Source organism: Brachyistius frenatus, unplaced genomic scaffold (genome assembly GCF_029030835.1).
Source record: "Brachyistius frenatus isolate BFR_SWC_R1_liver_20210118 unplaced genomic scaffold, ASM2903083v1 Contig_37, whole genome shotgun sequence".
Classification (NCBI taxonomy): domain Eukaryota; kingdom Metazoa; phylum Chordata; class Actinopteri; family Embiotocidae; genus Brachyistius; species Brachyistius frenatus.
The window spans coordinates 1860583-1873534 of NW_027210636.1; the positions used below are offsets into that span (position 1 = coordinate 1860583).

The window sequence follows — 12952 nt, forward strand, 5'->3', positions numbered from 1 at the left end:
TTTAACGTAAATGTAACAGGTTTCTCTTTCGCAAATGTCTGAACCGTTTGTAATTTGCAATCTGAACCGTCGGGCCCAGTCCGATCCCGTTGGTTCAGGCTCAAATGATTTAGTTCTTCCGGCGGGTTTGGGAGGGTCGGGCTCTGCGCTGCGGTGGAGCTGTGTGAAGGGGGCGGGGCCTCTTCCACAGAAATTACAGACTAAAATAAAGTAAACAAAAACTAAACATAGACGAGGCTTTGATGAAACACGCATCAGGTAGACAGCCTGTGTAAGTTACTTCTCTGTAGCCATCAGTTCAGTTAAATCTCTCTTACTTCCTGTACAGATTAGCTCGGCAGAATCACAGGATATTTCTTTGATCGAGGACGTGAGTCGAGCAGGTGGTCCTTCGATGTGTCCTAGGTGGACACATTCACGTCACCATAAAAACCCCAGTCGCAGCCCGGCAGCCTCGTCTGTTCTTTGGTCATATCTGGATTGTACCTGGAGTCGTTTTTGAAAGTCTGAATGGCAAAAAACAAAACATGAAATATGGCATTTTTTTTTTTTTTAAATCGGATTCAAAACGCATCGAGAGGTGGGTTTGAAAATGTGATTCAATCGGATTTTCAGAGTGACGGTGAACAGAATCAGAACAGAAACTGGAGGTTTTTAGGCACAATGAGGAAAAACAGTCTGTGAGAAACAAATCTCAAAAAGTGTAAAGAAATTGGTTTTACATTTTTTATGTTCCTTGATAACTAACCTAGATAGTGTTAATGTCTTAATATACTAAAGAAAAATAAAAAAAAATTACTATATTTACACGGTTGTTATTGTGTTTAAAAAAAAAAAAAAATCTTGAGTATCTTGTGGTGTATTGAGTCCTGCTTGTATTTGTTGTGAATCGAGAGGAGTCCACCGCCCCTGTAGTAGCAGGAGTGTAAGTGTTCATCAATGGGACGGGACGGCGGCGCCGTGCAGCTGGAGCCTGCGCAGTGAGGCCCCGGGTCACAGTTGGGTGCAGCTCCACCAGAGAAGGAAGCGGAGTTTCCGGCTGTTCGCAGCGGAGGGAGAGGACTGCTGACGCCGCGAAACCCCGAGGAAGGAAGGAAAAAAAAAAAAAAAAAAGCGCCGCCGGCTCGGGGGGGGGGGCCCTACGGTTTTTTTTTTATTCTTTTTTTTTCACTGGTTGTCTTTCGCGCCGGTGGGGGGCATCTGGGGAGCTGGTGGAATTTTTTTTTTTTTTTTTACGGGCCGAGGGAGTCGGGACGGGCGAAACCGAGCAAAAGAAGCGGCACAAGGCGGGGGTGAAGCCCAGCAGCTACCGGCATGGCCAGGGACTACGATTACCTCTTCAAGCTGCTCATCATCGGTGACAGCGGTAAGGCGACGCCGGGGATGCGGGACGGGAAGTGGGCCTTGTCGTGTTTTTTTTTTTTAACGAGAGAAACCGCCAAAGTGCAGCTCCAGCCCGGGTGTGTGTGTGTGTGTGTGTGTCCTCTCCTCCGACGTGTTCACAGCGCGTTATTATTATTATTATTTTAATTGTTTTGTGAAATGTACACATCCGCCATATTTCAGTGACAGGGCGGAGGTTGGTGCGTCCGGGCTGTCACAGCCCTGAGGCCGGATACCGCCTCCACATCTTCAAGGGTCTCGGAACATTTCTTGGGTCTTGTTGTTGTTGGTTTTTTTTGGTATCATTAATTTTAGCTCCATAATGAAATAATTAAAAACACCACACACACTGTAACCTAAACACAGTCACGAGGGGTGCCGGCGTTGTTTTTTTATTTTTTTTATTTGGCCTCTTGTTTTGTATCTCCGGTTAGCCGGAAGCTAACGTTACTCGGTTCGCATTAGATCAGCTGTCACCGTTTGTTGGACCGCAGCTCGTTCAGGTTTCCTTTATAGAGGCTGAAGAAATGACGTGACTCGGTCAGGTCGAGTTATTCCAATGTAATTTATTTTATTTATTTTTTTTTTTGGGGGGGGGTTATTTAGTGAGCTGGTTTAGCAATGGAGGTCCCTCAGCTTGCCTTGATAGTGGAGGAATGCTGCACTGCAGACACCCAGCTGGTGACACTACAGCTGAAGTGAGACTTATCAACAAACAAACAAACAAACAAACAAACAAACGGAGTATCTGTTGAGATTAAAATACTGATTGGTACTTCAGTGTCTTTCTGACGGTCGCAGCCACAGGTAGGTAGACGCACACGTGATCGAGGGTGACTGGGAAAAACGTGCCTTTCCCAGTGCTCCTCATCCTGCTGGACGTCTGGGGGTTGTTGTTGTTGTTGTTGTTGTTGTTGTTTTTTGTGAGCGATGATCATTGCATCCATTGACAGCCCCCCCCACCACCACCACCCTCCACCCCCACCCCTCCTGATCCTGGCACTAACCTCATCAGCTGGAAGAGGGGGTGACAAGGCCAGCACAGCAAGCCCCTTTCTCTGCAGCTCACACACACACACACACACACACACACACACACACACACACACACACACACACACACACACACACACACACACACACACACACACAGGGTCCCACACACACACACACACACACACACACACACACACACACACACACTCAGCTGCAGCATGGAAGTTACTGCTGGTTTGTCAGTGCCAGACAAAGATTATTTTGCGGGGGGGGGGGGGAGATGTGCTGACCTCGTGCCCCCCCCCCCTACCTTCCCCCTCCGTCCCACTCTGAGTGTACACCGAGGCTGACTTTTTTTAAATTTTATTTTTAAACCTCTGGCCCGTCACAGTAACACCTGTCTGCTCGTGGAGAGGTGGTTTTGATGAAGTTCTGTTCATTAAATGTTTACGGCCCCTCCTCTACTTGCCGCATAACACACACACACACACACACACACACACACACACACACACACACACACACACACACACACACACACACACACACACACACACACACACACACACACACACACACACACACAAGATCCAAGCTGCAAAAAAAAAAGAAAAAAAGAAAAAGAAAGAAAGCCTGCCAGCAGGAAGAGACGTTATATTAAAGCTCACCATCTCTCTCTCTCTCTCGCTTTGATGCCCGTCGGTTATTGTTTGTTCGGAAACAAAACTCTGTGGCGTGGGAGATCGCGGCAACCTGAGAGCTCTTAATGCCGGGTGGGTGGACCGATCAAACACGAGATGACAATAGCACAATAGGTAAGGCTCAGCAACAGGGCTGCGGGGTTGAGTCCCACCCCAGACCCACTTTATAACCCCCAGTCGTTACCTGACAGCCGACCTATTGAGAGCCACGGTCCGGATCCCGTCCCCTCTTTTTTTCTTTTTATCTGTTGTGTTGTTTTTGTGAAACTTCTGTAGCGACGAGCGTCATCTGAATCAACAGGTAAAGGGCGTAACCCCGCTCGCATTAAACCCCTGCACGCCGTGCAACAGGTATAACTCCGTATGCAGTAAATCTTTAGGTACACAAGCATCAGGACGACCGCTCAGGTCGACGTCTCCACTTTTTCTTCTTTTCTTTTTTTTTTTTGTACTCGCTGTCGTGGTTTCACTTTTTGGTTTGCTACGATTCAATATGCGAAACCAAAACCGGACTGAAAGTTCGGTGCGGAAAAAGCTCCCCCCCCCCCTCCCCCCAAAACTCCTCAAGACAAACGTCGGTTTTTTTTTGTTGTTGTTGTTGTTCAGAAGCTAAAAGTCAAGTGTTCAAAAACGACGCACGGTTATTCGGCGTGGATGTATTTCAGTATTTTACAAAGCAGTACTGTAACTCTCGCCCTCTGCTTGTGTTTCCTCCCTCAGGAGTGGGAAAGAGCAGTCTCCTGCTGCGATTTGCAGACAACACATTTTCAGGTGAGCGCTTCTTCCTCACAGTCTTAAGTTGTTTTTTGTTGTTGTTGTTGTTTTTTGTTGCCGCTCCGTTAAAATTCTGATTTTTTTGTTGTTGTTGTTGTTGTTGTTGTGTTTTCCAGGTAGCTACATCACCACCATCGGCGTGGACTTCAAGATCCGGACGGTGGAGATCAACGGGGAGAAGGTGAAGCTACAGATCTGGGATACGGCGGGCCAGGAGCGCTTTCGCACCATCACCTCCACGTGAGTGGATCCTCTCTCTCTCTCACACACACACACACACACACACACACACACACACACACACACACACACTTTTTTAAATGAGGTTTTGTGTGAGGAAGCAGTTCGGCGGACGACGAGAGTCACCCGGCGCTGCTTTGTGAAACTTGGGCGGAATTTCCCCGCAGATCCTAATTACAGATGTGAGAGGGAGCGCCGCTGGTCGCACGCTGCAGCGCCGCTGGGCGTCGTTTAGTCTCTTCGTGCTTTATGGAAGCGAGCGAGTCGCACTCGGGTTCACAAACGAGAGCTTTTATACCTTTAAAATTAAAAAAAAAAAAAAGACGTCTTTGCCATTTAACTCCACAGTTAAATGAGTTAGCACACATTTTAAAGGCTGATTAGATTCTGGTTTTATAGTACGTCGGATGACAAAGCAGTTTTATGACAGCAGGGAATATACTTTTTTTTTTTTTACACAGGTTAATTACTGACGATAAATTCACTGGTTTTTATTCTTTCTTTTAATTCTGCTATTCCGACACGGATCAACTCGATGCTGTTGTCGTTTAACGCGGGCGGCGCGAGACCCGGGGCTTCCCTCTGGGAGCGCAGCTGTCAAACATGTGCTCGACACGAGGCCGGCGACGCTAAATCGGGCCCGCCGAGGGACATTTTGTTTAATTATCCGTTTCGGCGTTGGTGCCCGGTCGCGGCGCACAAATCAAAACCAGCGGCGACTCTCCAACGGAAACGGGTTCGCGTGTCGGAGCGGCGTTTGGAGACGTCAGCGCATCGTTAGACTCGACTCGGGAGTAAAACTCTGGGTTACGTCTCGTTTAGGTCGGTTTGGAAGTAATCAGGCTTCAAGAGGCAGAAAAACAATGTGATCCTTAGATTTTAAAATGTTTTTTTTTAATAAAAAACAAATTCTCTTCTTTTTTTTTAGGATTCATGTTTTCAGCATTAAGTGGAATCTGTATGGATTTCTTTTGACCATGTTGTATTATATTAGTAATTATAATGTTGACTTATCCAAAAAGGTGTTTCCGTTTCGACCCTTATTATCTATTATTTCTTTGCGACACGTGATTAAAACTTACCTGCGTGACCAGATACTAAATTAGATTTCCATCTCCGCATCAGGCTGCAGATAGCTTTAAATTAGAGTAATAAAACCCTTTTCAACTTTTTACAGTCTCCGCCCCCCTCTGAGGTAAAAACCCGAGACTACCTAGATGCTGCCGAGCTGCGTGATTGTTCTTCGCGGGTTTAATCATCCGGTATTTAAGATCCGCTGTTAATAATAAAATATAGACGACAGCAGCCTTACGCGAGCAGCTCCGTCGTTTCTGTCTGCGCCGTCTTCTCCACCTGTTGAGGCTCCGGTTCACGTCGTCAAAAACCAAACGAACGATGTCTCCGCCAGAAAACGGACTTTCCATCGCATGCGGGGGCGTAAACGTGCCGTCAAATCACACAGTATGGAGGGAAGAAAAAAAAAAAAAAAAAGGATCAACATTGATGTGATCTCCAGCTCCCGGCTGCAGTCATCTGACCCACTCACTCCCCCCGCCCCCCTTTATTTATTTATTTATTTATTTTTTTTAACTTTGAGTGGCAGGCTGCACTCAGGAGCTGTTAACAACGTCGCCGTGCGAGCGTCGAACCGGGCGGAAACCTCGCTTGACGGTCGTTATTACGTACGTTGTAACCGTTATTATGTACAAGCGCTCGCGTGAGCTTCCCAGTTAGGTCCCGTTGTGCAGGAATCTCTCCACCGAGCAGCCCCCCCGCCCCCCCGGCCCTCCCCCATTCCCACCCCCACCTTAAACAAAAGAGCACATAACGAGATTAGAAAAAAAACTAAATTACTATTGACTGGCAGGAAATGAGGTGGGAGAGACGCATGGCAAGGACGTGGAGCAACGCTCGGACTCGTACCAAGGACGTTTGCGACCACGTGGTCAACCCCCCCCCGCCTCCTTCCCTCCTCCCCCCCGAACCCTTTCCACCCTCTCCGCGGCCACCAGAGAGCCACTTTTATTTTATTTATTTATTTATTTATTTTAAGTTTTCTAGTCCAGTATATAAACATTTTATGACCCTGTTTGTGTAGTTTTAGCTGCAGTAAAGGTGACAGCAGGTTACACACACACACACACACACACACACACACACACACACACACACACACACACACACACACACACACACACACACACACACACACAGCCGTCCACCACCCCTGCTGTCTGTTGGCCCATTACTGTTGGACATTGGGGACAACACTGTATCCCCACACTGTCACGGCAGACTCACACACACACACACACACACACACACACACACACACACACACACACACACACACACACACACACACACACACACACACACACACACACACACACACACACACACACACACACACGTACACACAGGTCAGTCCGACAAAAAGGTTCTTTGTGTTTGTTTGGCGCAGTGCAGCTACACTGGTGATGTTCCCTTTCTGAGGTCTGGCCGCTGTTTAGAGCCGGTTTGGTTGTGGTGTGTGTGTGTGTGTGTGTGTGTGTGTGTGTGTGTGTGTGTGTGTGTGTGTGTGTGTGTGTGTGTGTGTGTGTGTGTGTGTGTGTGTGTGTGTGTGTGTGTGCGCGTGTGTGTGTGAGGCACAGATGATGCTGGTCTCACTTCTGTGGCCCGGTCAATCTCACACACACACACACACACACACACACACACACACACACACACACACACACACACACACTGCTCTGATGTGTTTCAAGTGTTCGCAATGTCATTCGACAGCTGTTCCTTTTCGATAAAGGTCACGGGCTTATTGGAGACATTTGTTTTGTTTTGTAGCGTCCTAACTACGATCTGTCTCCCCCTGCTGGACGTCAGTATTAATTACACCCTCCACTGAGGCAACTACATTTTTATTGACTTCACTTATGTCCCAGAGATTGTCAGTCTTTTTTTAATTGATTATAGATTGGATATCATCTAGAAATTGATTGTTTAAAAGTGGATATGAAGTTGGATTGCATTTTTATTTTTATTTTTTGTAAAAGTGAGTTTGGTTTTCATTTGTACCGTTACTACTTCCAGCGGCAAAAGTTGGACAGTTCAGTCATTTATGCATTACTTTTAGCTATCTGTCAACCATTTGGCTGCCCAATCTGGGGCCCGTGGGCCAAGTCTGGGCCCCTCACTTTCTTTGTTTTGGCCCGACACACACACACACACACACACACACACACACACACACACACACACACACACACACACACACACACACACACACACACACACACACACACCCAGCATATGAGAAGCCGGTGCTTATTCTCCCCAAAAAGAATCATAAATGGATGCTTTATGGTTTTGACAGTAATTTCTGCAGAAATAAAAAATGACCATCAAGCAGGTTAAAATCTTATTTCAGTTTCCTAATGTTAATTTCCTGTATAATGATATATTACATTTGAATGTAATGTCATTTTTTTTACATAACATGAATTTTTGGATTAGAATTTGGGCGCCTCGGATTTTTAGACATAAAAGGGGGGGGGACTTTCTGTTAATGTTTTATCCTCCTCTTTCTACGCTGTCATAATCTGTTACCCCGTTTATAATCTATTCTATATAGCATCTTGCAACATATTGTTTATATTTTCCACTGCTTCATGCTTCAGTTCTGTAGTGCTTCTTTACGCTCCGATAACCACCAGGTGTTGGTTTTGAGGTGTTCCAGCGGACGTGGATATCGTTTCGGCGAGTCGCTCGATGTAAAATGCGCTGACTGCGTCTTTCCCTGTTCCTCTCCAGGTACTACAGGGGAACGCACGGGGTCATCGTGGTGTACGACGTCACGAGCGCCGAGTCCTTCGTCAACGTTAAACGATGGTTACATGAAATCAACCAGAACTGTGACGACGTGTGCCGAATATTAGGTGAGCGCGTTCCTCCTCGCCGCGCTTTAAAAGAAAAAAAATACGACTTTCACGCCCTTCACACTTTGTCGAATTGTTCCCGTTGCGTCACCTCCTGCGACATTTTCTTCCCCCCCCTCCCTCCCTCCGTTTTCAGTGGGAAACAAAAACGACGACCCCAACTCCAAGGTGGTCGAGACGACCGACGCGCAGAAGTTCGCCGAGCAGATGGGAATCAGCCTGTTTGAGACGAGCGCAAAAGAGAACATCAACGTCGAAGAGGTAACCTCACGGTTTAAAGGTCCTTTTTTTATTTCCACGTATCTGCCGATGCAGACTCGATACCCATAAAAGTATATTTTTTTTAAATGGTTTTAAGTCCCAAACAATATCTCGGTCTAGTTTTCCGTCTGTCTCGAGCTTCTCTCTGGAGCTCGAACCAGCTCTGACTTTTAAGGGGCGTTGAATATTCAGCGACGCTCTCTTCTGATTGGTTGACTCTTTTCTGAGTGACGCATGCTCGGGGCCAATCAGGTTTTCCTTCAGTCTTGCAGTTTACTTTCCACGTTAAAGGTTAGACAGTTGGTCCTGCTGAGGACGGACATAAGACAAGATAAGAGCGTGGGCTTGTGACATCACAAAGTCCAAACGGTTCGTTTAGAGGGCAGAGTGTGTAGACACGTTCACGGTATTCACAGAGCGCCTCGACCTGCTTTATAATCCGAAAAAAAAGAAAAGATTTTGACTCGACACTGTACGAGACCTTTAAATAATGTCAGGTTTATTAAATAACAACAATTTCTCACTTTACAGCCAGCTTGATGTCGTGTTTTGTACGACCGATAGTACAAAACAGTTCACGATAACGCAAAGACCAACAACAACAACAACAACAAAAAAAAGCAGCAATTCCTTATATTTGAAAATCTGAAAGTAGTTCATGTTTGTAATCTTTCCTTCATGATGAGAAATTAAATCGATGATGTGCTTTTTTTTTTGCTTAGCGTTGTATTGGAAGAGTTATATAATCTCTCATCACCGAAGTTAGCTTAGCTTTTTTTTTTTTTTATATCGCTACGATGTTGCCAGGCAACCAGTGTCAGATTGATATTTTTTGGCTGATATCGGCTGTTTCGCCTTTTCCCAAACTGTCATGCAAATCGGCGTATTTCCCAAAATATTCGCACTATTTCTTAAATAACTCGTGATATTCACGAGAGGAATTTTTTTTCTCCCATTTTTAATTTATTTATTTTTTACTGAAATGCCGAGTAGATATATTTTTAAAACGGATCTGCACACGTTTTCACGAGCGGCGCGGCTCTCGTGCGTCCCGATCCGGCCCGCCTTTGCAGCTCACCCGTCGGTTTTGTGCTTCTCCTTCCCGCAGATGTTCAACTGCATCACGGAGCTCGTGCTGAGAGCCAAGAAGGAAGTGCTCGCCAAGCAGCAGCAGCAGCAACAGAACGACGTGGTCAAACTCACCCGGAACAGTAAACGAAAGAAAAAGTGCTGCTAGCAAACCCGGAAGCCATCAACGGGGAAAAAAGAAAAAGAAAAAAGGCCGGCGGCGTTTTTTTTTTTTTTTTTTTTTTTCTTCTTCTTCTTTCTTCACTTCACACACACACACACACACACACACACACACACACACACAGGCGCGCACACACGCGATGGGACTCGGAGCATCTAAATTAAAAGAGCAGATAAAGATTTAATAAATATATGGTGAAAGATTTAAAAAAAAGAAAAAAAAACCCACCAAAAAAAAAAAAAAAAAAAAAAAAAAAAAAAAAAAAAAAAAAAAGGAAATAAAATGTCCCCTTTGGACAAACTAATCATGAAGACTTTCCAAAAAAAAAAAAAAAAGAAAAATGTACAGATTTTATTAGACGTCAGTCAAGTTTTATTTGGAACCAGCAGATGGGCACTATTGACCTGAGGTCCTACTTTTTTTTTTTTTTTTTTTTGTGCGAAAAAGGATCTGCGAGCTGACAAGCGGCCGCCACAATGCTCAAGATTTATATCTACATAACCTCCCCCTCTCCCCCCTCCCATCCCGCCGCCACCCCCCTTCTCATTTCTTCTCATCGGTATCTCATCTCTCCTTCTCATTCCACTGCACATGGGACATTCGGAGTCGATGGTGGGAGACTCTGCGCCTGAGAAGAAGGAGGGCTCGACTCTTTTTCTTGTCTCTTTTTTTTTGGGGGGGGGGGGGGGGGGGGGGGGGTTATCTGTTTCTTTGTATTTTTTAAAAAATATTTTTGGAGTTTTTTTGTTTTTTTTTGTTGTCTTGGGTAAAAGCGGAGATCACGCCGCCTCGCCACAGTTTTCAACATTTCAGACACCGATCATGAACTGCTCGGTTTTGTTTCATTTGATTTGATGGCTGGGAGAGAGAAAGGGGAAAAAAAAACAAAAATCACACGGAGGAGGAGGAGGAGGAGGATGATGATGATGGTGATGATGATGGTGATTGGGTAGACAACCTTTTTTAGCCAACTAATCCGATGGACAGAACTGGTGAACTTCTCATGTTACTGTTGTTCTATTTTTTTCTTTGTCTATACTTTGCCAAGCTTCCCCGCTCCTCTCTCTCTCATCTCCTCTCCCTTTCCAACTCCCAGTAGTGCTGAGCCAACGATAATTGATTTGATTTTTTTTTTTTTTTTCATTTTTTTGTATTTTTACTTTTAAAGTGCAGCGGGGGCCGTTGAATCCACTCTCGGGGGCTCTCCGGGACGTCCAGCTCCGAACCTCTCCGACAAGTTCACTGCAGTCTTACTGTGCTTTCAGAGTTTTGCTTTTTAAACCTCCATCCCATTTTCGTTATTTTTTTTATTATTATTATTATTATTATTATTTTTTTTTATAAACAAAACAATACTGCCAATATTAAAACAAAACACAACATCACCAGGAGCTCAACGGCGCCTCTCACTGGACTGTTGCCGTAGTGGCCCCGCCCTCCTCCAGGTTAAGTGAATCGGGGTCTGAAGGGGGACCCTGTCGAGTCCTCAGGAGGCGCTCCCCCCCCCCCCCTCCATCACCCCCTCTCCCCCCCCTCCCCTCAAACAGCCACATATCATCACCTCTGGCAGCGACAGCGCTCACCTCGGCCCGTCGAGGTGAAGCTCTCCCTCCGGATCCGGCTTCTCGTGTTCTGTTTCCCGAGCATGTAAACGCCTCGTTTTGAAGGGTGCGTGTCAATCTGCTCATCTTGCAGAATATTCTTAACAAAAAGTTGAACGTCTTATGTTTTTGGGGTTGTTGTTGTTGTTGTTGTTGTTGTTTTTTTTTGTGTGTCATCGGTGATGAGAGCGTGGCAGAAGACTTGTTGGGAGGGAAGAGGGGGGGAGGGAGGGAGGGAGGGACTGTAAGAACAGAAAAAAACGGGGATGAACTGCAAAGCACTGGATCTCCCGGCGTGTTTGTCTCAAAAGGCCGAAGCAGCCGTACAATGACTATTACTGAAATTATTATTATTATTTTTATTTCCTTTATTTTTTTTTATTTTTTGAATTGGGAGAGTAATAAACAGAAGGAGAGAGAGAGAGAGAGAGAGCTGTTGGTGTTTCTGCTGGACAACTTTTTCATCCTTCAGCGCAGAGACTCCCGATTTTTGGGATCCTTGAATCCTGATCCTTGAAACCTCGGGGGAGGGGGGGGGGGGGGGAGAAAACGGCATCAAATCTCACACTCTTATGATTTCTCTTCATTACGTGTATGTATATATAAATATATTTGTGTGTTTATATTCAATATAGAACATACACACAGAATTAGCACACACACACACACACACACCCCGAAAACTGCGCATGTGTTGAACATGCCCCCCTCCTCCTCCTCCTCCTCCTCCTCCCCCTCCCCTCCCTCCCTCCCCCATGTGTGTGCTACCATTGAAAACAACACACTCGTCAGCTGTGGTTTGCTGTACACTGGAGAAAAAAAAAGAAAAGATGTACTATTCATTTTTTTTTTTTTTTCCCTACATGAATTTAATCAGTAATAAACGTTTTAAAGTAATAAATATTTGACGCATAATGACCGATCTCATTCCGTCAAGTGATTTGAGGCTCGGCCCAAACTTTCATTTTGAAAACCTGTGTCTTTTTATTTGTGGCTTTTTCTGTGAATAAAAATTATATGAGAGGACGTGTGCAACTGGTCTTTTGGGAAAGCTCCGTCTGACTTTGGTTTCGGGTTTGATTTATGATCATGTTCACTTTTTTTTTTTTACCGTAAGCGGCGACAGGTTTAAAAAAAAACAAAAAAACAATCGCAGTTAAAGCGGAGCAAATAAACGAAACATTTTCTACAAATTATTAGTAATATGGTGGTTTTACATTGTCGGTACTGCTGGGTAGCATTTGAATATTTCTTTTTGTTATATTTACTTAAGTGAAACAGACTTCTCACAGCAAATTGTCAAATCTTTATTGTTTGGTTCCACTGTTCATTTTACAAATTTTTTTTTACTTTCTGCAGTGGAAAAATGGCAATTAACAACAAACACTCTTTAGATGAAATTTTTTGACTTTTCTATTGTGCTTTGACCACATGTGGAAGTATTTCATATTTAATCATGGGCTGTTTGAAAGGCTTGAAATATTTGGTCAAACATATTCTCTTCATTTGTATTCACACAATACTTAAAACCTTTTAGAGCCATCTTCAAATTCACACAGTACTGCATCTTTTCAACTTTTTACAGTGTAATTCGAATTTTTTTTTTTTTTAAATTGAGAGAATAATAAATACATTTATATTTATATGCTTAAATAAATATGTAATTTTAGGGTGGATGCATTTTTAACTTCTCCCAAATGGCCTCAAATGTATTTTCCTAAAACTTCAAGGAGAAAGCGACTGTTTTGATTGTTTGAAAATTCATAAATGATATCATGCCAACTACTTTGAATCGGGCTGTTGGCT

The 12952-nt window shown here is 44.6% G+C and overlaps 1 protein-coding gene across 2 annotated transcripts; it reads left to right on the top strand.

The window, feature by feature from the left end:
- Window positions 1-981: 981 nt before the first annotated feature.
- On the top strand, window positions 982-10413 carry rab35b (RAB35, member RAS oncogene family b). Of its 2 annotated transcripts, XM_069701558.1 has the most exons (6): window positions 989-1366; window positions 3801-3851; window positions 3971-4094; window positions 7908-8032; window positions 8169-8293; window positions 9402-10413. In XM_069701558.1, the coding sequence occupies exons 1-6, from the start codon at window positions 1315-1317 to the stop codon at window positions 9528-9530; spliced, it is 606 nt and encodes a 201-aa protein (XP_069557659.1). In that variant the 5' UTR covers window positions 989-1314; the 3' UTR covers window positions 9531-10413. The 2 variants fall into 2 exon arrangements, with proteins under 2 accessions (XP_069557660.1, XP_069557659.1); XM_069701559.1 differs by lacking the exon at window positions 8169-8293 and having other exon boundaries at window positions 982-1366.
- Window positions 10414-12952: the final 2539 nt, after the last annotated feature.